The following is a 27,085-nucleotide window of genomic DNA, read 5'->3' as shown; positions in this document are numbered from 1 at the left end:
TGGTTTATGATACTCTCAGTCCTGGCTAGGCCTGAGCTTGTAGTCTACACCGTTCTGGTCCTTTTCCTTTAAGAGCTGGACCACCAAAAGGCCATCTTTGGAATTCCCCTGGGGCCCCAAATATACCTTCACTAGGATTTTCACTGCAACCCAGCCCTGTCTCTGTCTTGTGCAGAGCCCTTCCGGCTGACCTCTGCAAGGCCTGGTGGGCTGTCCTAACGTCTGGGTTCTTCCCAGATCCCTCCTGGAAGGCTATCAGCATTTGATTTGGAGCCTGCAAGTCTCTGCAGGCTGCTTGGGGGTGAGGGTGGGAGTCAAGATAAAGTGAAGTGATAAGCACAAAGGAGGTTTCAGCCTCCACTCATCCCCCCTACTCTCCCTCCACAAGGGGAAAAGCTCTATCACCCTCTGCCTCCATGATGATGGCTGATAAAGCAATTCAATTAACCAGTCTGGGAAGCAGGGAAGGCTGGGAGAGGATGCTGGCTCCTTGACCTGTATCTGAGGGAAGAGAGGTCAGTCCTTGGCTGGAGCTGGAATACCGAAACAGGGGTATATGAACAGCAATGGTTAGGCCCTTGGCTTGGAACCTACTGGCCTGTTGCTAGGCCTGGAGCCCCCCAAAACAACCAGAGTCCAAAGCAAAAAAGGGAGAGGAGACTGGGTGGCTCATGTCCTCCCAAAGTGCTCGAGCCCTGCACCAGGTAGGAAATCAGGAAGTGTAAATAACTTTGGTGTCAGGCTTTCAAGCCTTCCGTATCAGCCTCAGCTCTAGGAGAGAAAGGGCCTTATAGGGGCCATTCCATAGCCGACACCCCCCATCCAGGCCACTCTGGGATCAAACACTACTCTCTTTTCTTTTTATTTGCCATACCTTTATTCCTACTGAGGAAAGCGCACTGTGGCTGACACCTAAGCATGAACTGGCTCCCAGATGGATGTCATTTCCAGCCAGCCAGAAGAAACTTGGGCGTCCAGGGAAGGAAAGTGGAGAAAAGGTGATAATGAAGGGAAAGAAGTTTGTGGAATTCAGAATTTCCAACTGTGACTGCTTTGTGGTCTTGCTTAAAACTGTCAGTTATCAAGGTCTTAGAACAACGGAAAAGGGAGAGAGCAAGCTGAGTCCCAGATGGGAGAGATAATCTGAGGTCCTGGAATTGAGGGACCCTTTTTCTCCCAGGACCACAGCCAAGTGAGGTCTGGAGCATGGTATCCTAGCACCACCAGGGGGCAGCACCCACCCATCTACAGTAGGCTGTCACATGGTTGGCTGAGCAGGGGGCTCTCTCCTTCCTGGGTTCTGAGCTCTGAGGAAATAGGAGGTCCTCATACACACAGAATAGAGGGAGACAAGCCCTGTGAGGCCAACTGCCACATGCTCAATTCTCCGGAAAATTTCAGAGAGGCTCAGGTAACAGATTAGCCCAGAGCTCTAGGATAAAACCTTCAGCAAGTGGTGAGGTCTTCTCTGGAGGCCTCTGGCCTGAGGCAGAGTCCCCTACTCCAGAAGCTGGGCAGTGTGCTGAGTCAGAGGCCCTCCTATCCAGTTCCCTTTCTCCCCACTGCCTCTCCCAGGCTAGGCCCTCTGTTTTCGGTTACTCCTTCTGGGTTCCCCTATCTCCATCCCAGTTTTCTGATCTCCAGGCCTCCTTTTTCCCTGGTAGCCTTCTCCCTCCACCCATCTCCCCACAGGCTTCTCACCATCTACACACCCTGCAGTGTGGAAACACCAAGAGAGCAGAGATTTACCAGGGCGAGGCTGGAGACATGTTTTGTTCATTGTTTTCCAGTGCCTGGAATAGCTTCTGGGACATAGTAGATATTCAAGAAATATTTATTGAATGAACAAGTGACTTAGGAGTGGGATGCTGGCAAGACTTTTTTCACCTCTCCCACCTACCCTCAACATCCTCTCTCTTTTCTTGGAATGACTGAGTTTAACCACCCTGAAGAATGGAAAGTAGGGGAGAGACCCCAAGGGAGTTTGCCAGGACACAGTCAGCTAGGGCTTTAAAGCTATTCATTACAGTCAATTCTTTAATACCCTTGTTGTGACTCTTCCTCATTCTAGCTTCTGGCTTGTCCTGGGTCTTCTCTTCCCAGTCACATTTGGGAGATTTCTTTTTCACTGCAGCAAACTCAAAGCCAGCTAAACTCTGAAATGCAGACATCATATCCAAGGGGTAGGGAGACTAGACACAACATGAGTGCCAGCAAATTTGGGTTTCTGATAACAGTCCAGAATGCTGTTTAACTTGTCTGTGTGTTAGTAGAGATTACTGTTCATCATCACATTATTTTGCTTTTTCTGACCTCATTAAAATGAGACTTTTGCTTATAAGGATTCCCCACATTTGTACTGGGCTTCTAACCTTTCCTCAGAGCTATAGCCAGATGGTGAACAGGGGTCTGGGGAGGTGTGTCAATCACCTTGCATTTCTGCTTTAAAATCCTTCTTACAGTAATCTGGACAGATATGGAGAAGGCTTGCCTAAAACTGTAAAAAAAAAAAAAAATCATTAAAAAAGAGGACTAATTTAAAGATGTGGAAGAGTTCTGGACTTAAATAAAAACAAATGAATCTGGACATTGCTTTTGGATTGAAGCCAATGCAGTCGGGCTAGTGCCTAATATTTTGGATATGGTACCTTCTCAATCACTTAGCAAACAGGTTCTCAGAGGCAGGCACTGTGGGAGCTATCAAGATGAAAAAGCAGTGTGGCCTGTAAGAGCTCAGGGTCGGAGAGCGGAGATGTGACAGAAAAAGGGCAAAGTCAATTTGCAATGAGTGAAACAGTAGAACCTGGAGGGAGTCACAAGGTGTGGCATGGACGCTTCCTATGTGCCCCCTGGGACAACGATGAGCCACGGCTTTAACCTAACGATCTTTCAGGGCCACCTGCCCCACACCCGTAACAGCGCCGGACTACGCTTTTCTTCCACCCAGAACAGGAGCTGCTTTTCTGCCAAGGTCGCCGGTGCCTTATTCCCGGCGGGGGCTTCGGTGACTGTGACAGAAGCCAGCATCAGGACGACGGGGATCTTGGACCCAGTTTGGGGCGGAGTCGTCAGGAGGCCCTAACACAGTGTCTGGGGCAGGAGGGGGCAGCCTCTTCCTAGCGACACTGTCTCTCCACTCTTCCGCCCTCCCCCGCCGCCCCCGGCCTCCAGTCGGCCACAATTAAACCGCAACAAAGCGATCGGCTTGATCGGGAGGAGGAAACGGGAATGGCCAGAAGGGACAGGCGGAGGTTAGAGGTCAGAGGTCGAGAGCGCTTCGGTGGCCGCGGGACTGCAGTGGGAGGAGCTGCGGGTTCTAGGAAGGCGGGGAGCGGGGCCTAAGGGGGCGGGAGAGGATGGTGGCGGAGGCGCGCAAGAGCGGCGCGCCTGGCTGAGCTGGGCTCGGCTCGGCTCCGCGGAGGAACGCAGAGCTCGGCCGCCTGGGCCCTGCAGCTAGCCCGGTCGGCCCGGAGCCGCGCCCCGCCCACCCCGCCCCGCGGAGGGCGCGCCCGAGCGAGGCGGGGCCGGGAGGAAAAGGCGCCAGCGGAGTGGCGTCTGCTGCCAACGCCGGAGGGAGACGGAGAACCCTCGGAGCCGCAACCCACCGGCGTGGAGGCAACCCCCGTCCCTAGGCCACCTCTCGCTCGCCCCCTGCTGCGGGCCAAGGCCAGCGCCCCGCCCAGAGATGGGTAAACGCGTGGATGGCGTGGCTCCCAACGCCGCCAGATCGCAGGAGCCCGGCGCCGGGGCGCTGCGCTGAGGCTCCCTCTCGGCGCAGCCCAGGAAGCCTGCAGGTGTCCTTGGCTGCTCGGCCGCCACCCGGGAGACTCCTTCACCAGTGCCCAGAGCCCTGTTCCCTGGAGCTGCCCCGCCCCCCAAGCTCGGCGCCGCGCAGGACGCCCCGTCTGAGGCCCCCCCCGCCCCGGCACGGCCCCCGCAGCGCCCAGCCCAGCGCAGCTCCCCGCCGCTGTCGAGCCGCGGACGCAGGACCAGAGGCTCGCTCCAGCGGGCGCGCTTGTTTTCCTTCTGCCGCCTCACCCTGCGCAGCACCCGCCTGTCTGAAAGCCGCGTTCCGCCCCGCCCGCCATCCGTGTCCTGCGCTGGATTTATGAATGGGGGGAAGAGGCCACATGCCGCCGCCGCCGCCTCTTGTTGACCGCACGCAGCCCGGGCCCGCGGAGCTCCGGCTACCGTGAGAGCGCCGGCCCGGCCCCGGCAGCCGCTCCCAGGACTTGTTGCTGCTGCGCTGCCGCCGCCGCTGCGGCGGGGAAGCCGGCTGCTCCGGGGCTCGGCGCGGACTGGGAGCAGGAGGGTGGCCCGTGTGGGTGTGAGCGCGCGCACTGCCCGGACCCTCGCAGTGCGCCTGGACAGTGCACTTCCCCGTCTTTTGGGAGGTGAAAGGGGGGCGTGTCCCGGGCCTCTAGCGTCTGAGTGCCTCGGGTCCTAGCGGGGGGAACGTGTGTGTGCTTGCCCTGCTTCCCCGGGCGCCTCGCTTGGGTCCTCGGCTCTCCTTTTCCCCTCCTGACTCCCTCCCCGGCGCTGCCAGCCCAAACCCCAACCACCTGTGCACCCGAGAAATCCAACTCCTCTCGCTCCGTGCCCCGGGGGGCAGGCAGGGGCAGGGCCACGCCGCAGAGGGGGCCGCCGCCGCCTCCTGCCTCCTCGTCTCCTTCCCCTCCCCCGTCTGACGCTGCCTCCTCGGGAAGGGTGTTTGGAGGGCAGCGGCCGCCCCAAGCCGAAGCCCCGCAGCGCTTCTTATGATCAGCTCGGTGTGTGTCTCCTCCTACCGCGGGCGCAAGTCGGGGAACAAGCCTCCGTCCAAAACATGTCTGAAGGAGGAGATGGCCAAGGGCGAGGCGTCGGAGAAGATCATCATCAACGTGGGCGGCACGCGACATGAGACCTACCGCAGCACCCTGCGCACCCTACCGGGCACCCGCCTCGCCTGGCTGGCCGATCCCGACGGCGGGGGCCGGCCCGAGTCCGATGGCGGTGGTGCAGGCAGCAGCTGCGGCGGGGGCTGTGAGTTCTTCTTCGACCGGCACCCGGGCGTCTTTGCTTACGTGCTCAACTACTACCGCACGGGCAAGCTGCACTGCCCCGCCGACGTATGCGGCCCCCTCTTTGAGGAGGAGCTCACCTTCTGGGGCATCGACGAGACCGACGTGGAGCCCTGCTGCTGGATGACCTACCGGCAGCACCGCGACGCCGAGGAGGCGCTTGACATCTTCGAGAGCCCGGACGGAGGCGGTGGGGGTGCGGGACCCGGCGACGAGGCCGGCGACGACGAGCGGGAGCTGGCATTGCAGCGCCTGGGGCCCCACGAAGGAGGCGCGGGCCCTGGCGCGGGGCCCGGGGGCTGCCGCGGCTGGCAGCCCCGCATGTGGGCGCTCTTCGAGGATCCCTACTCCTCACGGGCGGCCAGGGTGAGTGGCAGGAGCCTGGGTCTCCTCTCGACAGAGACTGACTGACTTGACCACCACCTCCTTCCCAAATTACCTTACTTTACATGGGGCCCTGTGGAAATTATACCTTTACCCCACATCGCGCCCCCTGCACGCTTCAGGAGAGTGCACCCACCTGACTTACTACTTGGACCTAATCCAGCTCCTACTTTAAGGCATCCCCCCTCGCAGCGAGTAGACAACCCATAGCTGCGCTCTTGCTTTTCCACCCCCTCCTTCCTGCTCAGGCGGCCTCTCTACATCTACCCCCAATTCCTCTGAAGAACAGAGTCCTGAAGAGCTGGAATGAAGCCTTGAGCTGGGGTCAGGCAGAATTTGGGGCGATGGGAGGGAAACTAGGGTGTAAGTGGCCGATCTGGTAGGTCGTGGGGTTTGTTCCTTCCTTGTGTCCCATCTCATAGAAACCCTCCCAGCAGCTCAGTGTGCTAAGAACTGTGAGTTCTAGAGAAGGGGCCTCAGGCTTCAGCTCTTTAGCCATAATAGGCAGAACTGGGACCAGAACACCAGGTTTGGGAGAGTCCTTCTTTTTCCCAAGAAGAAGCAAGCAGGAAGAGCAAGATAAGTCAAGATGCCTGCCCCAAGCTATGCCCCTGAGGCTTTCTGGACACCAGAGTTGTCCTGGCCTCTGCTGGGATGAAGGGAGAGTCAGACAGAAAGAGCCTAAGGTTCTGGGCCCTTCGGCTCCTACAGCCAGTGGCCAGCCACAGGCTGCCTGGTGATGATCCCAGATTTGTTGCTGCTGCTTTCTTCATGCTGCAGCACAAATTGGCTTCCCAGAAAGCCCTGGTTCAGGTTACTGCTTGAAATAGGTGACGGGGATGGATGGGGGGGTAGGAGGAAGTGTAGATTGATTTAGGCAGGATCTGGTCCCTTCCCACCACCCCCTCCTCAAGTCAATCCACTTTTCCTTAATCCTTTTAGGTGGAATGGGGTGGTGGAGAGGTAGGCTTAAGCATCTTAAAAAAAATAAAACCTGAAGGATGGCTCTAAAAAAGAGAACCCTGTACCTTAGTGTCTTATCTCAAGCCTGGCTGGGGTCTATCTGGGAGACTGAAGACCAACGTGATGCATTGGATCTGGGTGTGGGGACGCTCTCCTGCGTCGGAAGCTGGTAGTTACCTCTGGCATCCCAAGTTGTCACATTAATGAGTCTCAGAGCTCTGCTGCCTTCCTCAGCACCTCTGGTGCTGGGCCTCAACCCAGTCATGGAAGGAAAAGTTCCACTCCCCCCACCCCCAGGGGAGAGCAGGAGATTGGGAAATGGGGCTGCAGGGAGGGGCCATGCTGGCATAAATGCTCTACCAGGGCACATGCATCTCCTGTATCTAAGAGGAGGGAGGAGCAGAGGGGTCAGCGGCTGAGGCACACGTCCTCGGGCAACCTCTGGAAGGCAGGGACTGGTTTCAGGACTGACAGCAAAGTTAGGGTGCCACCTCTGCTTCTTCCCCTGCAGCCCTGAGACCCGCTCAGAAGGTGAGGGCTCAGTGAGGCCCTGGCAGGCTATGAACCCCATGGGCTTCTCATGCAGTCCTCCAGCCCTGCTGATGAACGCTTTCAGCTGTGTGCATGGTGAGAGGGGTGGGGAGGGGGCCGAGACAAGTGCAGATCCTTTTGGTTCTTTCAAAGTTGGCAATAGAGGGAGGAGGAGGCTGATTTAAGTTGGTGGAGTTGGGGAAAGAGAGAGTGCCAGGGAAGCAGGAATGAGATGAGATGCTTAGGGGCCCTGTTTCTGAACATTCTGGGGTCTCTGAAGACTTTTTGCCTACTGGGTTTCCTCTTCCTTGGATTCCAAGGGGCTGTGCCATCAGTGCACTTATTTTGTCCTTAACTCACTGCCAAGTGGCCCAGCCGGGGCTCTGTGAGTAAGCTCAGAGCCTGGTTAGCCTCTAGAAGTCCTCCATGAGGCCAAGATATTAATGCTTGGCCCTTTTGATGTATCAATAGAATCACAGCAGCCAGGGCAGTCCACTTGAGGTCGGAAATTTGGGGGCTGGGCTGGGTAACCCACTTAACAAAGAAACCAGGATTCAGAGGTGTTAAGTGTTTTGTCACAGACACTTAACTAATAAATAATAGAACCAGCAAACCACCCCACGCAGCCTGCCTTCTGATTGTTAACACTGATGTGCAGAGCTGTATGGAGCTCATGCCAGAAGGGGCTCGTTTCCTACAGAGGAACACAAGCCAAGGCAAGCCTTCAGCTGTTCCTGGGACACACAAGTGAGAGTACAAAAGTTTAAAAAATTAACTGATAGCAACTGCCATTTATTGAGCACTCCATGCAGGTACTTTGCATTAATCCTCCCAGTAAACTACCAGCAGAGGTATTAATATTATCCTTATTTAATAGACTGAGGCTGTGAGAGGGCAGACAACTTCTCTAGGGTCACGCAGCTCAAGAGCGGTGGGCTGGGACTCAAAGTCAGGGCCCCCTTCCTCAGATGATCACATGCTCTTGTTATCATGCTTTTGAGGTGGCTCATTTCGTACTCTGGTCTGGGAGGTGTTCCAAGGTTCTGTACCTGCTGTGGATGACATCAGAAAACGCAGGGGCAGATGGGGACGTCAGAAGGGACACTGACTCAGTTACGCTTCCAGGCCTGAGGTACAGGGTTTCTGGGGCTGTGTTCTTCTGTGAGCTCTATTTACCCCAGGCCAGAAACACGCCCCCCACCCCACAGTGCTGTCCCCTGGGTCTGTGTGCATACCTTCCCTCCCTCAGGCCTCTTCTGCTGCCTCCCTCATCCCTGGACGGGGGCTTCCAGGGCCAGTAAGGGTAGAGGAGCCTCCCACTGACCCCGGGCATCTCTCTGCACACAGCAGCTGGTCATTTGAGTAGCGCGTTATGACAGAAGCAAAACAGATACAAACGGAAAATAAACTGAGATGATTATGGGAGGCTGTTGCCTAGCTACTGGCCTGGCCCACAGAGCCATCTCCTTTGGGCTCGCCCCACTCTCTTCGCTGCGTCTGGGCCCATGGGTGGCTGCTGCTGTGGTTCTGTTCCCATAGCCTGACCTGGGAGCTAGCGCAAGGGGCGGGCTTGTCTTAGCCCCATCTGCCCCCTGCCTGCGATCTAGGCAGAGGGAGGGCTCAGCAATGGTGAGGGTGGTTTCCCAGACTGCAGGGGACCAGTTAGGGTTTGGGCAGCATCCAGAGTTCTAGAATCGGGCCTTCCTCCTTTTCTAACGGCTGACACGAGGCCTGATGGATGGGACCCTGGGCTGCTCACCTCCCTTATCCCTGTTCCCAGAGGTCCCCAGGGCTGATCTGGCTTAAGTCCAGTCATTGGCCCTCTTAAGGATGATAGTCCTCCTTTGGGTAAATCAGTACCTGTTTTGAGTTTTCTCATGATGTTTCCCTTCTGAGTAGAGGAGGTTATCCCACAGGATCCCACTGCAGCCAGAGCTGGGGTTTCACATCGCCTAGGCATCCACTATGTGTCAGGTGCTGGCACCTGGGCCTTTTTCTGATATCTGACCCATGTGAGGCAGGGAGTATTAACTTTAGCTTACAGAGAAGGAAATGGAGACCACAGGGGCTTGTTGAAGGTCACGTAGCTGGGGGTAGAACTAGGATCTAAGCCCAGATCTTGGGCATCCCTGTGTGTGCTTGTCTGCTGCCTCTGCCACCTCCTGGGGCTCTGCTTGGAGAGGACCTCTGACTTCAGGAGGTTCTCTGCTGTCCTCCCATCCCTTCCTTCACTTATCCCTCTGAATTAAAGCCCCCATCTCCTTGCTCCCTAGAGTTGCTCACACCTGAGCTTGCTTGCTCTTTCTTTCCCTCACTGTGGGGCTTTTATAGGACAAAAAGAAAGAAGGCTTGGTTGAGAGAGGAGACCAGGTTTTCCGTGGCCTGGGCAGAGGAATGAAACCAAGGCCTTCTAGGAAGGAAATGCAGAGTTTGCTTCCTGCTCACCTTTTCTGAAGGCCCTGGCTTCTCCTGCCTGGATATTGCCTGGTACCAGCCACTTGGTGGGCATGACAGGCTTCTAAGTGAGGCCAGGGCTTGAGTTCCCCATGCCCTCTGGGTGAGAAAGGGCTAGGAACCTGAGTAGGAGGCTGGGTGCCCTGGCTTCCATAGCACCCTTGGGAGGACAGTGCCAGCATGCCCCAGGGCAGCCCCTCTGCCTCCTTCCCAGGAGCAGGAGCTGTGTCAGGCCAGGGCCTGCCTCCCACCCTCACACCTGTCTCTGCCCTTAGGCAGCCTCCCAGGCTCCTCCCAGGCTTGTTTTCTGTTTTCCTCTCTTGTTCTGAACAGACCAACATTTGTCTCTGAACATCTTGTCTCTGGATGATGAGGTGTTTCTCTTTGTCACCGTTTGGGGTGGGGTGTAAGGTGGGGGAAGGGATAAAATAAACTTGGGCTATTTTGGAGAGTTGGGGGAGGAGCAGGCATGAACAGAGTCAGGCAGCCGGGCCTTAGGAACCAGGAGCCCCCAGGCCCCTCACCTCTGCCCATGGTCAGTGTTGACCTGGAATGCTGGCACCGGGGTATGCATGCCACCTTTGTTTCTGGGCAGCCAGCCTGCCTCAACCTGACCCAGCTCCCTGTTGGGGTATTCCTCCAGCTGGGTGAGGTTACCTGCCCCTGGCAGGGATCCCCATCAGGCAGCAGGCTTGGCCCACCTTGGAGAGCCACAGGGTCTGAGAGCCCAGGTGCCAGGAGGGATTCCTGGGTGCCCCTTGTCACCTCTCCTCATAACAGGCTCCTTAGGACCAGGAGAGGGAGCAGGCAGGCACCTTGGCTTCAGTCATTCAGAAAGCATTTATTGAGCGTGTACTACATCCCAGATACCAGGGTGGCTTTTATAGAGACGAGTTAAAGGTGGTCTCTACTCCTGAAGAGAGCCAGGTCAGGTGGAGTAGGTGGCAGCTAGAGAAAATTGAGTGACAGGAAATGGTAAAGATAATACACATATATCATGAGAGGGGCCACAGTAGTCTTAAAAAATGAAGTTCAATAGGAGGTGAGGTAAAAAATGAAGTTCAATAGGAGAAGCCACACATCCCACCACTGTGTGGGATTTATTTCTTTAGGAGGGGGGTTGGTATGCAGGGAAGTTTCAACGAGGAAATATTAATAGAAGTTAAACCGGGTAGGCCCTGCATGATAATGACTTAGCTCCCTTAAATAATTTTTAGAAGGAAGCAGGTTATAAATAAATATATAAATAAATATTCAATGCGGGTAGTGCTTAAGCATGCAGAGTTAGGGAAGAAGGGAATTTCCTGGCCAGGAGACCAGCCAGAGCAGAGATAGGGCAGCATGGGACAGAAAGTCTTCAGGGGCAGGGACGTTCTGGTGGATGGGCAAGAGCCTGGAGTCACATTTGTCTGAATAAGTTCTTGGCCAGTGATCTGAGCTGGACTGAATTCCTTCTGGTGCTGGGACTTACCAGCTCTGGGCAGCTCAGTAGCCCTGAGTGCCCCCCAAGTGCTGACTTGGCAGAGGGTGGGCATGGTAGAGGCGGGTTCTGACACTGGAACCAGAGGGCCCTGGCTCAGGACAGGAAGGCCCAGGGCAGCCTATGAAGGGAGAGGAGCAGGGGGCCTTTGGCTGGGGCCTGGGCATCACAGTACAGGCCCTCACCCAGGAGCCCAGGGACATCTCAAAGACGCCTTGCCTGGCAGACTCCCTCTCCATTCCTGCCTCTGAGTCCCCAGGGCTGCTCACAGCCTTTCCAGTGCTGCCTGGGCACCAGGATCTCGCTTCTCCAGAAGGCTCAGCTCCACATCCATCCCCTCAGATCTTCCTCTGCAAGTGTCTTTGGCTGTGTTCTCAAATTCTCTTCTCCTACACTTCATCCTTAATATAGGTTTTTGGGCATGAGTCTTCTTATGTTTATCTGTCCATCTGTCTCCTTGGCCCTTCCTTCTTGGGCTCCCCTCCCCTGCTCCTGCTGATTGTAGTCAGCTCCCAATGACTGGTGTCTGTCACCTCCTCCCCACCCCCCTCCAACCCAGCCTGTGCCAGATTTCTGAGCCACTCTAGGCTCTGTGCTAAGTTTTACAAATATCATTTCTTTTAATCCTCGAAACAGCCCTATTAGAGAGGTACTTCTCTTAGCCATTCAGTATGCTGTAGCCTCAGGGCCTTTGCACTTACTGTTCCTGCTGCCTCTGGAGTTCTGCTGGGTCTTCATCTAACTTGCTCCCTCACTTCTTCAGGTCTCTGCTTCCATGTCACCTTGGCACTGAGGCCTTGCCTGACCACCCTATTTGAAATAGCTACCCCACCCTCTCACTTCTTAACCTCCTTTCTCTTTATTTTTCTCCCTAACACTGATACCATCTGACATACTATATTTTACTTGTTTATTTGTTGACAGTCTGAAGGGCAAGGTGTTTTGCTTCCTGCTGTTCCACAGCACCCAGAATAGTGTCTGGCACATAGTAGGTACTCAATTTTTCATTTTATGAACAAAGATCCTAAGGCTCAGAGAGATCAAGAAGCTTGCCCAAGGCCTCCTGGGCTGTAACTGCAGAGCCAACTTGCACCCAAAAGTGTGTGACTTTACATAGTGTGTGTCCTGCATTGCCAAGGACAGTTGTGCAATGAGCTCGGTGAAGGACACTGGTCACAGGGGTGGCCCACCAGCTGAAACAGTTGGGCGTCAGGGAACAGATGGGTCCCCAACAGGATACAGCTGGCCAGTGCGAGGGGCCCAGGAGAGCAGGAAGCTTGAAGGAGCAGGGTGCTCCTTCACAGAGGCTAGGACCCTCCTGTCCAGGGCGGATTGAACCTCCTGCATCCTCCCACCTTGCAGGAGAAGGGCTGCTGCTGGCCAGACCAGTTCACACGGGTGGCTTTCCACCTGGACAGTTTTAATTTCCAGCAAAATCCATGCCCTCTGTCCCCAGGCAATGGAAAGAAGGGACAACTTGGCCATGGGAACCAGGCAAGTCGCTTGTCCCCAGGCCTCAAGTTTCGTCATCTGTACAACAGCAGAAAGGACGTTGAGCTCAGTGACCTTCTAAATCTCACTTCTGAGAAGCAAAGACTTTGTGATAGTTTGGGTTCCAGATCCAGCTCGTCCTCAGAAGCTGCAAGGGGGTGTCCGCAGAGGCCCCCCTGCCCCGCCTCAGCTCTGTTGCCATTTACTGAGGCCTCACTGTGTGCCAGGCACGTACTGTGTCGAGGCTCACGCAGTCCTGCAGGAACACCACTAGGGAACTAGCGCCATCCCATAGTGCAGAGAGGGACCGAGCGGCGTGGCAGGATGGGGCACCCGGGGCTCCTTGGCTCTTTTTTGCCTTCAGTCTCAGCTCCCTGAGACCATGCAGCCCTGTGTGGGGCAGAGGCCGATGGGCAGTGCTCTGAGGAGCCCCGCCAGCTGGCAGAACGGCCCAGGCTGGATAGGAGGCTCAAGTGTGAGGCCTTGACCTCTAAGTTGGGTAGTGCAGCTGCCTCCTCCCTGGTCCCTTTAATGTCCCAATCGAGTTGTGAGAATGGAACTTCCCTGGTGGTCCAGTGGTTAAGACTCTGTGCTTCCAGTGCAGGGGGAGTGGGTTCAATCCCTGGTCTGGGAACTAAGATCCCACATGCTGTGCAGTGCGAGCAAGAAAAACAGAAAAATCACAGACCAAAAAAAGAGTTGTGAGAAAGACAGCTGTATCCTTGCCACCAAAGGGCAAAGGCTGGGTGAAAGTAGGGCCACCACTTACAGCATAATTTGGCTTGGGGAATAATTTAGAGGAGAGAGGAATAATTTGGGCCCTGAAGGGGAACCTGTATCCCCGGGACCCAATATGGGGCAACCTGCCAGAGCACAGGCCACTGCATCCATCAGGGCTCGGCCTCAGCTCTGCCTGTCTCCTCAGGGAGGGAGTGCTTTCTGGGACCAGCCTAGAGGGGCCACACGAGAGACTGAGGCCCCATGTAGGTTTCATCAAGGAGGATTGTCCCACCTTTGGTCAAAGGGGCCAAGAGGAAAGATCTGTGAGTCAGGGGACCCAGCCTCAGTTTAATCCTCAACAAGTCCTTTCCCCTGTCTTGTGCCTCTGTTGGCCCTGAGAGGTGGGCACATGTGGTTCCCCTTTCTCTGTCCTCATTCTGAGAGAGGAGCAGGGAGGGGTGGAAGTAAGTAGATGGGATGGTTCAGTGTTTTTTTAAAATAATGAGTGCACAGTGCAGGAATTGAGGGTGGCTGGCACCCGCTGGGCCTGCTGCAGAAGGAGCCCATGGGACAGAGTTGAGGAAGGCACCTTGGCTCTGCAGGTGGGAGAGTGTCCCGGCGCCACAGCACCCTTCTTCCCCACCCCCCCACCCACCACCCTGCTCCCTGCACCCTCTGCTCCGTCCCTTGGCAGCTTTTCGTGAACTTGTTTATCCAAATTGCTAATTAACTTCATGTTGGGCTCCCAGGTGGGCCAACTCTCCTGGCTAACATTTCCTTCTGAGAGTGCAAGCTTCTGCTTCCCAGACTTCCTGGCAGAGCTGGGATATGCTGACCCCACCCCTCACCCCAGCCTCCTCTGCTTGGGAGAGCAGTGCCAGGGCTCGGGGTTCCTGGTATCACCATGGCCACTGGATATGTGCCTCCACCAGCTCATCTCTGGACGGCCTTGGAACACCTATGGGCTGGAGCTATTTGCCTAATGCCCATGTCAGCCGAATTGTCTTGACAGCCCATTCCTCATGGGAAGAAAAATGAAACCAGACAGGGAACTTCAAATTCACCTTCATGGAGAGAAGCAGGCAGAAGAAGCTACAGACAGAGTTGTCAAGTGGGAAAGCACGTCTGTAGTCTGCTAATCTGCTTCTCCTAACTTACTGTATCTGATCAACCTGTCCATGCTCAAGTGTAAATAAGTCTTAGTTTAGTGTCTGGTGTCTGTCCCAAGTCAAAGATATATTTTCCTAAGGGTGAAATTATCAGTCATCAGAGAGCTGGCTGGGAGAAGTATTGATAATTCGGATATGACTTTCCTGGGTTTATGAAATGACCCTGCCCGGAAGCTGTGAAAAGAAAGTAAATGGTGCTGAGTTCAAATCTGGTTTCCATCCCTTTAAGGCTGTGTGACCTTAGACAAGTATATAACCTCTCTGATCCTCAGCTCCTCCTTTGGAAAATGGGATAATGGGGCCTACCTCATAGGGAAGGCTGAAGGTGATAACACAGAATGCCCAAGTGTGTGAGACAGAGTATAGAGAACTAATGAATGTTCATCCCCAAAGTTCCCTTCTCCGACTCACTTCTGCTCCAGAAATCCTTGGAGGCACCATTTCTTGCTTCATTTTCCCAGCTCATGAGCTTACACGTGCTCAGTTGTGTCCAACTCGTTGTGACTCTATGGACTGTAGACCACCAGGCTCCTCTGTGGAATTTTCCAGGCAAGAATCCTGGAGCAGGTTGTCATTTCCTACTTCAGGGGATCTTCCCGACCCAGGATCCAACCCATGTCTCTTACATCTTCTGCATCGGCAGGAGGATTCTTTACCACTAGCGCCCCCTGGAGAGCGCCATTCCCCCTATATTCCCCCTTGGTGTTTTGCGGTACTAAGAACAAGGTATGTCTGCCCACACCTGCAGACTCTCAGGGAGGAAAGCATCTCTGGGGAGCATCATTAGATAGGGGGCAATGCCATGGCCAGGTGGAAATCGGAGTGGGGTGGGCATTGGGGTTTGCCAGGTGGTCATGGGGCACAGTCTTCCCTCATGTATCTTATTTAAGCTCAGCCCTCTGCTCAGGGACCAAACCCACCTCCACCCTCCCAGCAGGACAGGCTACAGCAGGGGGCGTGGACCCCAGCAACCAGTACCCTGACAGTGGTGAATGATGTCACATGAATAACAAATGAAGTCTCCGTAATTGGTGTTATTACACATGCATTTCATCTCCATTCATAATGATTGGACACTTAAACCCAGCCGTTCCTCTGCTGAGTGCCGCTGTCATCATTCTAGCTACGATTTCGGCAGCTGTCTAGATCGGCTGTTGCTACACTCTGATCCCAGTGGGTGCAGTTTATTTTTTATTGGCGCTTAGTGTCTCAGGAAATGTCAGTTCTTGAGAAGGGCGTGCGTGCATACGTGCGTGCTCAATCGTGTCCAACTGTTTGCAACCCTATGGACCATAGCCCGCCAGACTCCGTCCATGGGATTCTCCAGGCAAGAATACTGGAGGGGGTTGCCATGCTCTCCTCCAGGGGACCTTCCCAATTCAGGGATCTAACCTGCATCTCTTGCGGCTTCTGCATTGCAGGCAGATTCTTTACTGTTGAGCCACCAGGGAAGCCTCTTAAGAAGGGACAGAGTCGATATTCTGCACAGACTACCCTGTCTCCTGCCCTGGAGCAGGCTGTCTTCCTTCAAATGCTTCTCACCATCTGGGCAGTCAGCTGGGACATTCTAGGGTGAGAGGCTGGCCAGAGGGGCTATGACAGGGCTTGAAGATGTGGGTCACAGTCAGAGCTTAATAGGTAGAAGGCCAGCTCCTTGCCTCTAGGTACTCCTTAATGCAGTGGCTCTCTTAACTTAGTGTGTATCAGAATTACTGGGAAGGATTGTTGAAACATTATTAGATCCTCCCCCCAGCATTTGTCATTCAGTAGGTTTGAGTGGGGCCTGAGACTTGGCATCTCTGACTGGTTTCAATTGATGCTGATGCTGATGCTCCTGGTCCAGGCCCTCACTTTGAGGACCACTGCCTTAAAGTCTAGTTACTCAAGTTGCAGTCTGTGGACAAGCAGCCTCACCTGAGAGCCTGTTAGAAATGCAGAAGCCCAGGCTCTGCCCCAGACCTCCTGAATCAGAGTGGCATTTTAACAAGGTTCCCAGATGGCGTATATAGCCATTCCAATTTGAGAAGCTCAGAGCACGACAGGGTTAGAGGTGGGCAGAGGTAGGCAGTAGGCAGGATGGGGCAGCTATAGATCTCTGTTCAGCTCCTTCCAGCCAAGAGCAGCCTCTAACTTCTATGCACCTAACAAGGACTGGGAAGTACTGCCTTAGCAAGCACATGGATAAAGGGCTTCCCTGGTGGCCCAGACAGTAAAGAATATGCCTGCAATGCAGGAGACCCGGGTTCGATCTCTGGCTTGGGAAGATCTCCTGGAGAGGGAATGGCTACCCACTCCGCTATTCTTGCCTGGTGAATTCCATGGGCAGAGGATCCTGGCAGGCTATAGTCCATGGGGTTGCAGAGTTGGACAGGGCTGAGCAACTCACAACACACGGATGAAGACCCTCCAGGGAGGGAATTCCAGCCCCTCACTGTGCACCTTAATCCCACCTCTCACCACCTGACAGACTGCATGGTGACCTATGGCCCCTCCCTCCATGGGCAGAGGGCCCTGTCCCCGCTGGGCGCATCCATTCCTGACACAGCTGCCCTCACTCTCCTCCCCGCCCATAGGTGGTGGCCTTCGCCTCTCTCTTCTTCATCCTGGTGTCCATCACCACCTTCTGCCTGGAGACCCACGAGGCTTTCAACATCGACCGCAACGTGACGGAGATTCACCGGGTGGGGAATACTACCAGCGTGCGCTTCCGGCGGGAGGTGGAGACGGAGCCCATCCTGACCTACATCGAGGGCGTGTGCGTGCTGTGGTTCACGCTGGAATTCCTGGTGCGCATCGTGTGCTGCCCGGACACGCTGGACTTCGTCAAGAACCTGCTCAACATCATCGACTTCGTGGCCATCCTGCCCTTCTACCTGGAGGTGGGACTGAGTGGCTTGTCATCCAAGGCGGCCCGCGACGTGCTGGGCTTCTTGCGCGTGGTGCGCTTCGTGCGCATCCTACGCATCTTCAAGCTCACGCGCCACTTTGTGGGGCTGCGCGTGCTGGGCCACACCCTGCGCGCCAGCACCAACGAGTTCCTGCTGCTCATCATCTTCCTGGCCCTGGGCGTGCTTATCTTCGCCACCATGATCTACTACGCGGAGCGCATCGGCGCTAGGCCCTCCGACCCGCGGGGCAATGACCACACCGACTTCAAGAACATCCCCATCGGCTTCTGGTGGGCCGTCGTCACCATGACAACACTGGGCTACGGGGACATGTACCCCAAGACATGGTCCGGCATGCTGGTGGGGGCGCTGTGTGCACTGGCCGGCGTGCTCACCATTGCCATGCCCGTACCTGTCATTGTCAACAACTTTGGCATGTACTACTCTCTGGCCATGGCCAAGCAGAAGCTGCCCAAGAAACGGAAGAAGCATGTACCTCGGCCGCCCCAGCTGGAGTCGCCCATTTACTGCAAGTCACAGGAGACCTCGCCCAGGGACAGCACCTACAGTGATGCCAGCCCCCCTGCCCCAGAAGAGGGTGTGGTTGAGAGGAAACGGGCAGGTGAGGAAAGCCACCTCTCCCCTAGTGGCCAGGGGAGCTCCCGACTGAAACTCAGGCATTGGAGTTTGGGGTTGTGCTCTGGTTGCACTGGCTACCGTATATAAAAGGCATGCCTTTAGGAGGGCACAGTATTGAGGCTGAATCTCCATTTTCTGATCGCTTCCTGAACATCAGGCTCTGTAGAATGCGTATCCCACGAAATTTAGGTTGTTATGGGCAGTGCATGGGGCTGTAAATGAGAAGCCTGGGTTTCTAATCCTGTCTTGGCCAGTGTGCTGTGTGCCCCCGGGCCAGTCATTCACCCTCTCTGGGTATAAATGCCTCACCTGTAAAACAGAAATGCTATCAGTATCTTATTTCCAAGACTTGGACAAGCCCCAAATGAATGACGGATATGAAAGTACTTTGAGAAGTTAAACCCACTTTACAAATATCAGGCACTGTCATTATTAGCTGGAGAGGAGGGCAGCTGTTCTCCTGAGGAGCATCAACACATGAATCATTTCTTTCCAAACGTTCGAGTCTGGTGTCTCTTGGCCTAATAAATGTGATAACGTAATGGCTGTGGGAGGCTGCCTTCTGTTTGGCACAAGCTAGATTGAATCCTGGGCCTGGGGTTTAACATGGATGCAAGGGAGCCAAGAGGGAGCAGCCCAGACAATATTGGGAGAGAGGAAAGGAAAGGGAAAAAACTGGTAGCTGCAAGGTGGAATAACCAGACCTGAGGGTCTGAAAGCTTGCTTCTACCTGAGTCAAGAGGTGAAAGGAAATTTGCTTCATCCACAGCAACACAGAGTTATGTTGGAGAGTGGGAACCCAATTGTTAGGTATGGGATGAGCTCCTAAGAGAGGTATGAGATTCCTAGTATGGGGGGTCCATTGGATGCCAGGCCAGTGGGGAGCTGCTCATAAGACAGCAGCTCCCTCCTGGCATGGCTCTGGGGATAAAGTAGGACTTGTCCTTGTGGGGAGGTGCCTGGCTCAGAATATTCACCTGTGGCCTGTTGGTGGGGGCCCATCCTACATGCCGGGGTCATTCAAGGGCATGGGTCTTTCAAAGACCTTGATGGAACCCTTTAGGCTCCCCTTCTCTCCCCCACCAAAATGGTACCTTTTTCCCAGATTCCTGAACAGAAATCTCCCAGACAGTACCCCAGGGAATTTCAGTTCTACCCTGAGGTCCATTCAGGGCTCAGAGGGTAAGTTGTATCACGATGTACAAGTCCCTGGGCTTCTGCCATGCACACTTCACCTGTGGCACCATGACCTGTGCCTTAGCCTGACCCTAACTCCTCGGTCACAGTAAGGGCATTCCTGGTCCCTGCCTTCAGACCAACTGGCCACCCCCCTTCTCCAGACCTAGGGACTCAGCTTTGCCTGTGATGTTGCCTGTCCAGTGGAGCAGGGGTCGGGACTAAGAGCATACACCAGTGGGAGCAGAATTGGAGCCTCTTCCCCTCAGGGTGGGGGTGGGAGTGTCTTCCCCCAGACACAAGTTAGCCCGTGAGACAAAGGGCTCTGAATCCTTCGGGCATCAACTCTGGCTTGGAATGCCTGGTGACTAAGAGTAAGTGCCTTCAGGTGGCCCAGGAAGACAGCTGTGGAAGCCACTCTGTAAGTTTAACCCCATCAAGCCAGACACTCTCCCAGGGAATGCATACTCATCCAAGTGTCAGCCTGAGCCAAACCCAAGGAGGCAGCAGACTCTACTGCCTGCCTTGGGCTGATCTCACAGGGCCAACTTGGGGAGTCTCTGCTTTTGGGGTATCTGTGGCTCCATCTCCAGCCAAGACTGAGAGGAAAGCCAGCATCCCACTCTTTGTCCCCAGGAGTAGGCCCACCCCCTGGTTCTGGCAGCACTCTCCCTGTGGGTTGGGTAAGTGATGCTCTAGGTCAGGGATCAGCCCTCCTGCAGCCTCCTTTTTGTCTGCCCCTTTAGATTCCAAGCAGAATGGCGATGCCAATGCGGTGCTGTCGGACGAGGAGGGAGCCGGCCTCACCCAGCCCCTGGCCTCCGCCCCCACCCCTGAGGAGCGCAGGGCCCTGCGCCGCTCCGGCACCCGAGACAGAAACAAGAAGGCAGCTGCCTGCTTCCTGCTCAGCGCTGGGGACTATGCCTGCGCCGATGGTAGTGTCCGCAAAGGTATGGCGCCCCAGGCCGGGCAGGGGGGGAGCCCCCATGGAGCTGAGTCTCCCCAGTGTCCCCCACAGAGCTTGAGGTCCCCTCCTCCTCTGAGGCCGTGGCCACCATCTCCTCTGCCTTGGACGCACCCTTGCTTTTAGGATGGGTCCCCTGATGTTCTAGTCCATGGATTAGAAAGGCCCGTGACATCCCCAGAAGGTACACAGAGCCCCCCTACCTGCCAGGTGCCCTCCGGAAAGACAAGTGCTGGAGGGTGAGGGGACCACAGATCAGGGCTCCTGCCTGCTCCTTCCGTTTGATCACTTTCCTTTCCTCTGGTTCCTGCTGTGACCTTTAGGCCTGACTCCAAAGTGTCATTGCTAGCCTTCCCCTAGGCCTCCCTTAAACACAGCTCAGGCTTCCTCAGTAAGTAGTCCCAGGAGACTCCCAGGAGTCTCAGGAGTCAGGGTGAGAATGGAGTTCTGGTGTGAGGTCTTCAGAGAGCCTGGCATAGGCCCTACCTCCTCTGTCCTACACTGGGGGTCCTGCAGCCCAGCTGTGCAAGCCCCTGGTATGTGACTGTCCCTTCCAGGTAGAGCCAGAAGGTGACCAGGGGCTGGGAGTGGGCAGGGAGAGGGGGTATGTTCTGAGGCATGTTCTGAAGGATTTAGAGAGTTCAAGGGAAAGCTGAAATTCCATCCACAGTGGAGCTAGGGGATTCCTGGCCTGACCAAGTGGGACTGAAATGATTAGGGAAGGTGGAGCTCCATGATGGCTGAGGACCAGGGCTCTCAAGCCCCAGTGTTCCTTCTACCCAGTCCCCATCACTTTTTTGTCTTTTCTGCCCTGTCCTTGTCATCTAACCTCTCTTAAAAGCCTGCCTAGTTTCGGGATAAACCCCAATTCTCACCCCAAAACAGCTGGGTATAGGCTGCTTCTTAACTCGTCTTCTTTCAGTCCAACCCCTTTCCCCCCGCTACTTCCCACCATCCCCAGATTCCAAACCAAAACAAGGTCAAGTGAGGCAGGGACAGTAGCTGCTGTAGGAATAGCCTGTGATTTCTCTGTCCCCACAAGGATGTCCCTTGGCCTGCCCAGCCCAGGAAATGTCCAGGGATACCTCCCCAGGCCCTTTCCTTGGCCTGCTCATCACCACTGTCCCCAGGGCACCCTGACCCTAACCAAGCCCTGAGAGCTATGTGTCCAGTTTTGCTGGACATGTGCCCTGTTGGGTGGCAGAAGCAGGAGCAGCAATCTGGAACCTGGATGTGGCCCAGCTAAATTTAGAGCTTTAAATGGATGGTGCTCAGACTACTTACACACTCTCCTGTGCTCCTCTGGTCACCCTTGGCCTCTGCCTAGCCCAGTCCTTGGGCTCTGGGTGTGCCTGTCCCTCCTGCCCTCCCCCTACACCCCAAACACACTGAGGCTTCTCCTGTGTCCTAGTTCAGACCTGGAGCCTTGTTCTGGCTGGAGAATGCTAAGTGGTTAGCATGGAAGGTGGGGTGGCAGGGACCCCACCCCCCATGGAGGACTTGAGCAAACAGAACCAAATCCTGAGCACCCCTGTGTTCATCCAGTGTGGTGAAAGACTCAGTGGAAGTTTCGGTGTGGAGGAGGAGGCTGTGAGGGTGCAAGTCAGAGGAGAGACCCTGAGGTCCTGGGGAGCAGGTCCCGTCTGAGAAGGAGCCCGCGTGTGAGCATGCGTGGGGCTGGGGAGCCTGTGTCCCACCACCGTATCTCTCTGGGTGCTTGTGGGGCCTGGCTGCTCTAGTTTCAAGATGCCTCCACACTGCTTCTTGGCAACAAGCATGTAGCTCAGCCAATTAGAGTGACCTTCGAGAGGGAACAGGTGGGTTGCTGGGAAACAGGCCCTGCTAAGGAAGCGTGGCAGTTAGCATCGCCAAACTCCCAGTGTGCATTCGGCAACTTTACCCATGCCAGACCACGCCGCACTTCTCTGCGCTTGGGCTACATTCAGGTCCAGGAGGGAGTAGGCCCAGGACTCCTCCATCCACCAGCACAGACAGCAATGAGACCTATGTGACAGAGTATGAACTCCCTGGGAGGAAAGCGGTGCGTGATCATTAGGGTTTCTTAGGGTTGAGAAAGAAGGGTCCTGAGGGCTGCAGGGTCTTTGTACAGCTGGAGGGAAACTTACCTGGGGATGATGACAAAGCAAAGGGCAGCCGAGGATGGGGCCCTGGGGTCCATCTGGAGACCAGAGAGAGCCAGGAAGCCTTTCCCAGCTGAAGCAGACCTCTGCAGCCAGCCCTGGGGCTGCCTGCCCCGCTGAGTCCCCGGAACACGGATCCCATGGAGCGTCTTAGGCGAGGAGCTGCGCCCCCCTGACCCATGTGCCTTTTCTTCACCAAGGCTGTGGAAAGTCCCGGAGCCTAAACAACATAGCGGGAGCGGCTGGAACCAGTCTGGGGCTGTCTCCACTGGCATCGCGATACAGCTCACCCTACCCTCCGAGAAAACCCCTGCTCGCCCACCCCTTCCACCCGCTCACCAGCCCACCCCCTGGACACTCGGCCTCGTAGCTGCACCCTCAGCTCTCCCTGACCCTGGGCACCCGCACACAAACAGGCACACACATGCCTCCAGCCTCGTCCCTCCTGCGTCTTCGGGAGTCAAACAGGATAAGGGAGAATTGAGGCCCCCGAGCCTCCCGTCCACAGCACCCAGCTCCCTAAAAAGTTCAGCCCTGGAGCCTGAGAGCGAGGGGAGATTACTTCTAGGCCTCTTACCCCACTCACTCCCATTCTCAGCTGAAGGTGCCGTCACCCCTAGGACTCTGTAACTGTGTCTCTGGGCCTTGCCTCCCTCTCAGGCTCCCACCTAAATCACAGCAAATGCACCCCCATCCCTCAGGGCCTTCAACAAGTAACCGAACAGCTTGCAGTTGAACATCTCTGTCTGTCTGTCTGTCCATCCCACACCCAGAGCAACCAGGAATAAGCTGTCCCCTGGGGCGTGGGGCGCAGGCAGGGGTTCCCAAGTTGGAGCCCCAGGATAGGTGGCCTAGATGCAGGGATGTCCCCCTCTCGGTGGACCCCAGCCTCGGAGCCAGCCTCCCATCTGTGCCCCACCCCCCCGAGCTGCGGCATCGCTGGCCACGCGGCTTCCCCTGCTTCCTCTACAGTTCTCCTTCCTCTCCTGCTCCCTCCAGCTCCCAGTCCTGCCTCTGAGTCACCTGCCACTCCCACCCAGCCTCTGCGCTCTATATCGCTGCCAGAACCGGAGACTCATCTAATTTCTATAATTAAGTGTATTCATTTACTTAACGAGCCCAGGAGCACAACAGGTTTGTGAGTCACAGAGTGAGCAGGGGTGCACCCCGGGCAGGGGCAGCTGAGGGGAAGTGCAGGGACAGGAGCCATCCTGCCCCCACCCACTGCCTCCCGCAGGGGCATGCGGCCACGCCCAGGGCCCCTCCTCAGGGCAGGCCCCCAGCACACCAGCCAGGCTCGCTGGGACCACACTTCAGCCAAAACATTTCCTGTTTCACCTGATGGGAATTAGACCTGACAGCAGAGCTGGGTGCCTGGCAATTTTTAGAGCCAGATTATGCAACTTTGTGGAGGGAATGACTAAGTAAGGCCCATGTCTGCCCCTTCCAGAATGGGCAGAGATAGGCACCGCCAGACAGCATTCAGGGACTCGGCAGGAGGCGGGGGACTCTGGAAGCCGCCCGAGAAGGTGAACTGGGCACAAAGGTCAGACCGTTTCATGGGATTGCAGGGGATAATGAAGAAGAGCATATTCTAGAAACATTCCCATTTCAGTCAGTGCCTTCTTCAGCCTTGGACAGACACAGGAAATTCTCTTCAAGGTGGGTCCTGGGCTCTCCCCGCCCTGCTGTGGTCTGTGGGGCTGGCGTTCTGTTTGCTCTCGGGAGGAAGAGAAGAAGAGCTGAGAAGATACAGGACCATTCATGCCACTGCTCCTCAGAAAGGGACACAGACAGGCAAGCCCTGGGGAGCAGGACAGAGAGCAGGGCACCTTCTACCCTTTCAGTCCCGTCTGAGAGCCCAGCTTCTCTTCCAGTAGGATGGTTTAGGTCCTGCCCCCTCTGGGCTCCCCGGTGCTGGGGTCCTGACTCCAACATGGACACTGTGAGTGAGGTGACCGGTGTAGCATGGGCACTATAGCTATTTCCTCCTCTCACTTGCCTTTCTGGTTCAGGGAACTGAGGCGGCTATTTCTGTGGCAGCCCTCAAGTTGTCAGGAGCCCAAGTTTCCACGGCACCCACCGCCTCCTTCCCTCTTCCCTCCCACAGGAACGGGCATGCTCATGGCACCCCCATGGTGGGCACAGATGTCCCTGGGCGACATGATGCAGGAGTGCCAGCCTGGGGCCCCTTGTGCCTTGAGGGGGCTGGGTGGGCTCCCACACACCCCTCCTGGCTCTCTGGCTTCTGTAGGGCTGACACAGGATTGAGCCAACAGTAACGCTGAGTAGGCTGCCCGCCCCAGCTCCCTCCCAGGGTCCTGGGAAAGGACAGAGCAAGTATACAGGGCCCCACAGTACTCTAGGCCCTGCCTGGGAAGGTGGCCCTCTTCACAGGCCTCAGGCTTGCCCAGGCCCTGGGCCTCCCCGTTTTAGGAGAAAGCTCTGTCTTCCGCCCACAGTCTGAGAGCACAGTTTGCTTTCCCTTGCCTCTGGATCTGGGCTTGTACCCATTACTTTGGCTTCTAACCATCTTCCCCTTCATCTGTGACCCAGCCCCTCCCTGCAGAGCAGGGGAAGCAGGCCAGGCAGGAGTTGCTACCTTTCCTGTTTGTACTAGTTGCTGCTGACAACTGTGGAGACCAGTCCTCAGCCCTCAGGGCTTCTGAGAGGGGAAGCTGTGAGCTGGAGCCAGAGGGGAGGGTGCATGGGAGTCAGAGGAGAAGCTGTGCAACAGCCCTGGCTCCCTTTCCGCAGAGCTTCCTCGGGGCAGGGCCTTGTCTGCCCTGGCCAGAGAGTATCACCTCCCCAAGTCCCTGCCCCCACTGCAGCCTCCTGCCTGCCCTACCTGTGATCGCACTAGGAAGGCAGGGGAAGGCAAGGCACAGGCCCCTGCTGTCCAAGGCTGAGAAGGAGATGTCTGGAAGGGCTCACTGAGGTGTTGGGTTTCCTGCCTCCTCTCCTGAGTGGGGCACATTCGTCCTCCCTGAGCTTCCTCTTCAGCACTCACCCTGCAGCTGCTGGGACTCTCTTCCTGGCAGACTGAGGAAAGGAGCTGGGCCTGACATGGCAGCACACTCAGGAGCCTTCCTCACCAGCCCCTGGGACAGTGGACTAGACTAGGTGGTGACAGCAGATGGAACTGTGTTGGGGGGGCGGAGCACAGGCTGGGCAGGCGATGGCCTGTGGGCTGAGAGCCCCGGCAGGAACTTCCCTTGCTGCCTCCATGCCAGGCTGCAGAGCTGTGATCCCTCTCCCCACCACACTGCAGCTTTGGGGACCTGAGGGCTCCTGGTTCCTGGAGCTCATTACCCGACAGGCATGGAGCTGAGCTGTGACATCACCTATGGGTCACTGTGGCCCAGCGCTGGGTTGGCAGAAGGACGATGAAGGGCTCACCCTTTCCTTCCTGTCCCTGCTTTCTGGTTTCTTAACTCCAGGCCCCATGCCTTGCATCTCTGGCCTACTCCTCAGCCCACAGCGTGTGGGTCAGCAGCTGCCTTCCTTCTAATATCTCATTCTTCGTTTCTCCCTTTCTTTTGCTGAACTCCTTACCTCTCAAGAAGGCAATGTTGAGCCGAAAGCGTGCGTCCCAGTGTCTCACACCTGTGCTCTTTAAACACAGAGACCTGCCAAGACGCCCTCTCGTCCAACTATGCCCAGGCCGAAGTCCTCACCCTCTCTTAAAGCGGCACCAACGTGAGAGAGACAGGCAGACAGACAGAAAGCCAGAGGCTTAGGGCAACTCTGGAACCCAGGCAAGAATCTTTCGCTGGGAAAGACTCATATCCTTGATTGCACAGGACTGATGGAAACCTCCCACGTGACCCTCGGGCCCAGAGCCATCGGGTCTGATGTTCTTGTTCTGTTGTACATTGAAGAGATATATATGCACATATAGTATCTATATTCATACATACTATACTATTGTGTGTAGTGCACGTGCTCTTGGTGGTCTGTCTTCTTCGTTAGGCTGTGTCTCCCCAAATCTTTGCCCGACCCCACCCCCTTTCCCTTCACTGATTCTTTGTTTCTGCCGAATGTGTATGTGGAATATCCCAGGAAAAATACACCTGGGAACTGCCAGTCCAGCTGGGTGGTCCCAGGCTAGACTCTCCCTCTTGGGAGCATTTCCCCTGTGGGCCAGAGGCTGGTGGAAGGCCAGATTGCTCCCTGGGGTCACTGCTCCACTGGCCTCACCCCACCCCAGATTGGGGCTCTACCTCCCACCCCACGCCCCAGTTGTTGGGGGACTTCCCAGGGCTCTTCTGCAGCTTCTTCCACTCCTTTCTCCACCTTCCCTGTGTCCTTGACTGAGGGGGTGTTTTGTCTTTTTTTATTTCTGGTTTTTTGTTCTGTCTCCTTCGTCCGTTTGTTTTCCAAAGATGCTGCTGGGCAGACGGGCAGGGAAGGGGTCTGTCTGCCCATCTGGCTCAGGGGTCTGAGAAGGGGAAGCCGCAGGCGAGCGGAGACCAGTTGCAATACTGTACTTCCTGGCTGGTGGCCAGAGGATGCGTGCAATAGCCGAGGCCAGGTGCCCCCCTTCGACCTTGGCCTCTGCCCCTGCCTCAGCCCTCCCTCCCCACTCCCAGCCCGCCCTGCCCCTCCCTAATGTTAGTTGTCCTTTTCTAAAGCTGTCCCCTCGTGCGTCTGAGGCATGCCTAGGCTGGGCCCTACCGCCCTGTCTGCATGCCTGTGACTGTCATGCCGTGCTCAAGCCCCAATAAAGACATCTGGAGCGTTCTGCTGTGCCTGCTGTGTGACTGCCTCTGTCTCTCCTTTCTGTGTCTGTGGGGATCTCCCTGGCTGCCCCCCCACCCCAGCATTTTAGAAATGCATACTCCTAACCCCACCCCCACCAGGAATCACCAGTGGAGCCCAGCTGCATTTAGAACCAGACACGAATGCTTAAGATGAAGAGTGATTCTGGCCGAGGTCCCGCCGAGAGCACTAACCTGGGACCTGGGCTCCTGGGCAGTGATCTCCACTGCTGCCCCCACCCCCACCCCCCACCATAACGTGGAA

The 27,085-nt window shown here is 56.0% G+C and overlaps 1 protein-coding gene across 3 annotated transcripts; it reads left to right on the top strand.

The window, feature by feature from the left end:
• Window positions 1-3,931: 3,931 nt before the first annotated feature.
• Window positions 3,932-26,804, top strand: KCNC4 (potassium voltage-gated channel subfamily C member 4). Of its 3 annotated transcripts, none has more exons than XM_061410880.1 (4): window positions 3,932-5,426; window positions 16,826-17,762; window positions 19,702-19,905; window positions 22,261-26,804. In XM_061410880.1, the coding sequence occupies exons 1-4, from the start codon at window positions 4,758-4,760 to the stop codon at window positions 22,428-22,430; spliced, it is 1,980 nt and encodes a 659-aa protein (XP_061266864.1). In that variant the 5' UTR covers window positions 3,932-4,757; the 3' UTR covers window positions 22,431-26,804. The 3 variants fall into 3 exon arrangements, with proteins under 3 accessions (XP_061266864.1, XP_061266866.1, XP_061266865.1); XM_061410882.1 differs by having other exon boundaries at window positions 3,934-5,426; window positions 25,624-26,804; XM_061410881.1 differs by having other exon boundaries at window positions 3,940-5,426; window positions 25,686-26,804.
• Window positions 26,805-27,085: the final 281 nt, after the last annotated feature.

The sequence above is a fragment of the Bos javanicus genome, chromosome 3, assembly GCF_032452875.1.
Source record: "Bos javanicus breed banteng chromosome 3, ARS-OSU_banteng_1.0, whole genome shotgun sequence".
NCBI lineage: Eukaryota > Metazoa > Chordata > Mammalia > Artiodactyla > Bovidae > Bos > Bos javanicus.
This window is presented reverse-complemented; position numbering and strand designations above follow the sequence as displayed.

What these genes read in the sequence shown, in the direction of transcription:
- KCNC4 (XM_061410880.1), top strand. Translation starts at nt 4,758, where the DNA reads ATGATCAGCTCGGTGTGTGTCTCCTCCTACCGCGGGCGCAAGTCGGGG. An exon ending in ACTCCTCACGGGCGGCCAGG is followed by an intron (nt 5,427 to 16,825) that starts GTGAGTGGCAGG and finishes CCCCGCCCATAG; the next exon opens with GTGGTGGCCTTCGCCTCTCT. An exon ending in CGATGGTAGTGTCCGCAAAG is followed by an intron (nt 19,906 to 22,260) that starts GTATGGCGCCCC and finishes TTCTTCACCAAG; the next exon opens with GCTGTGGAAAGTCCCGGAGC.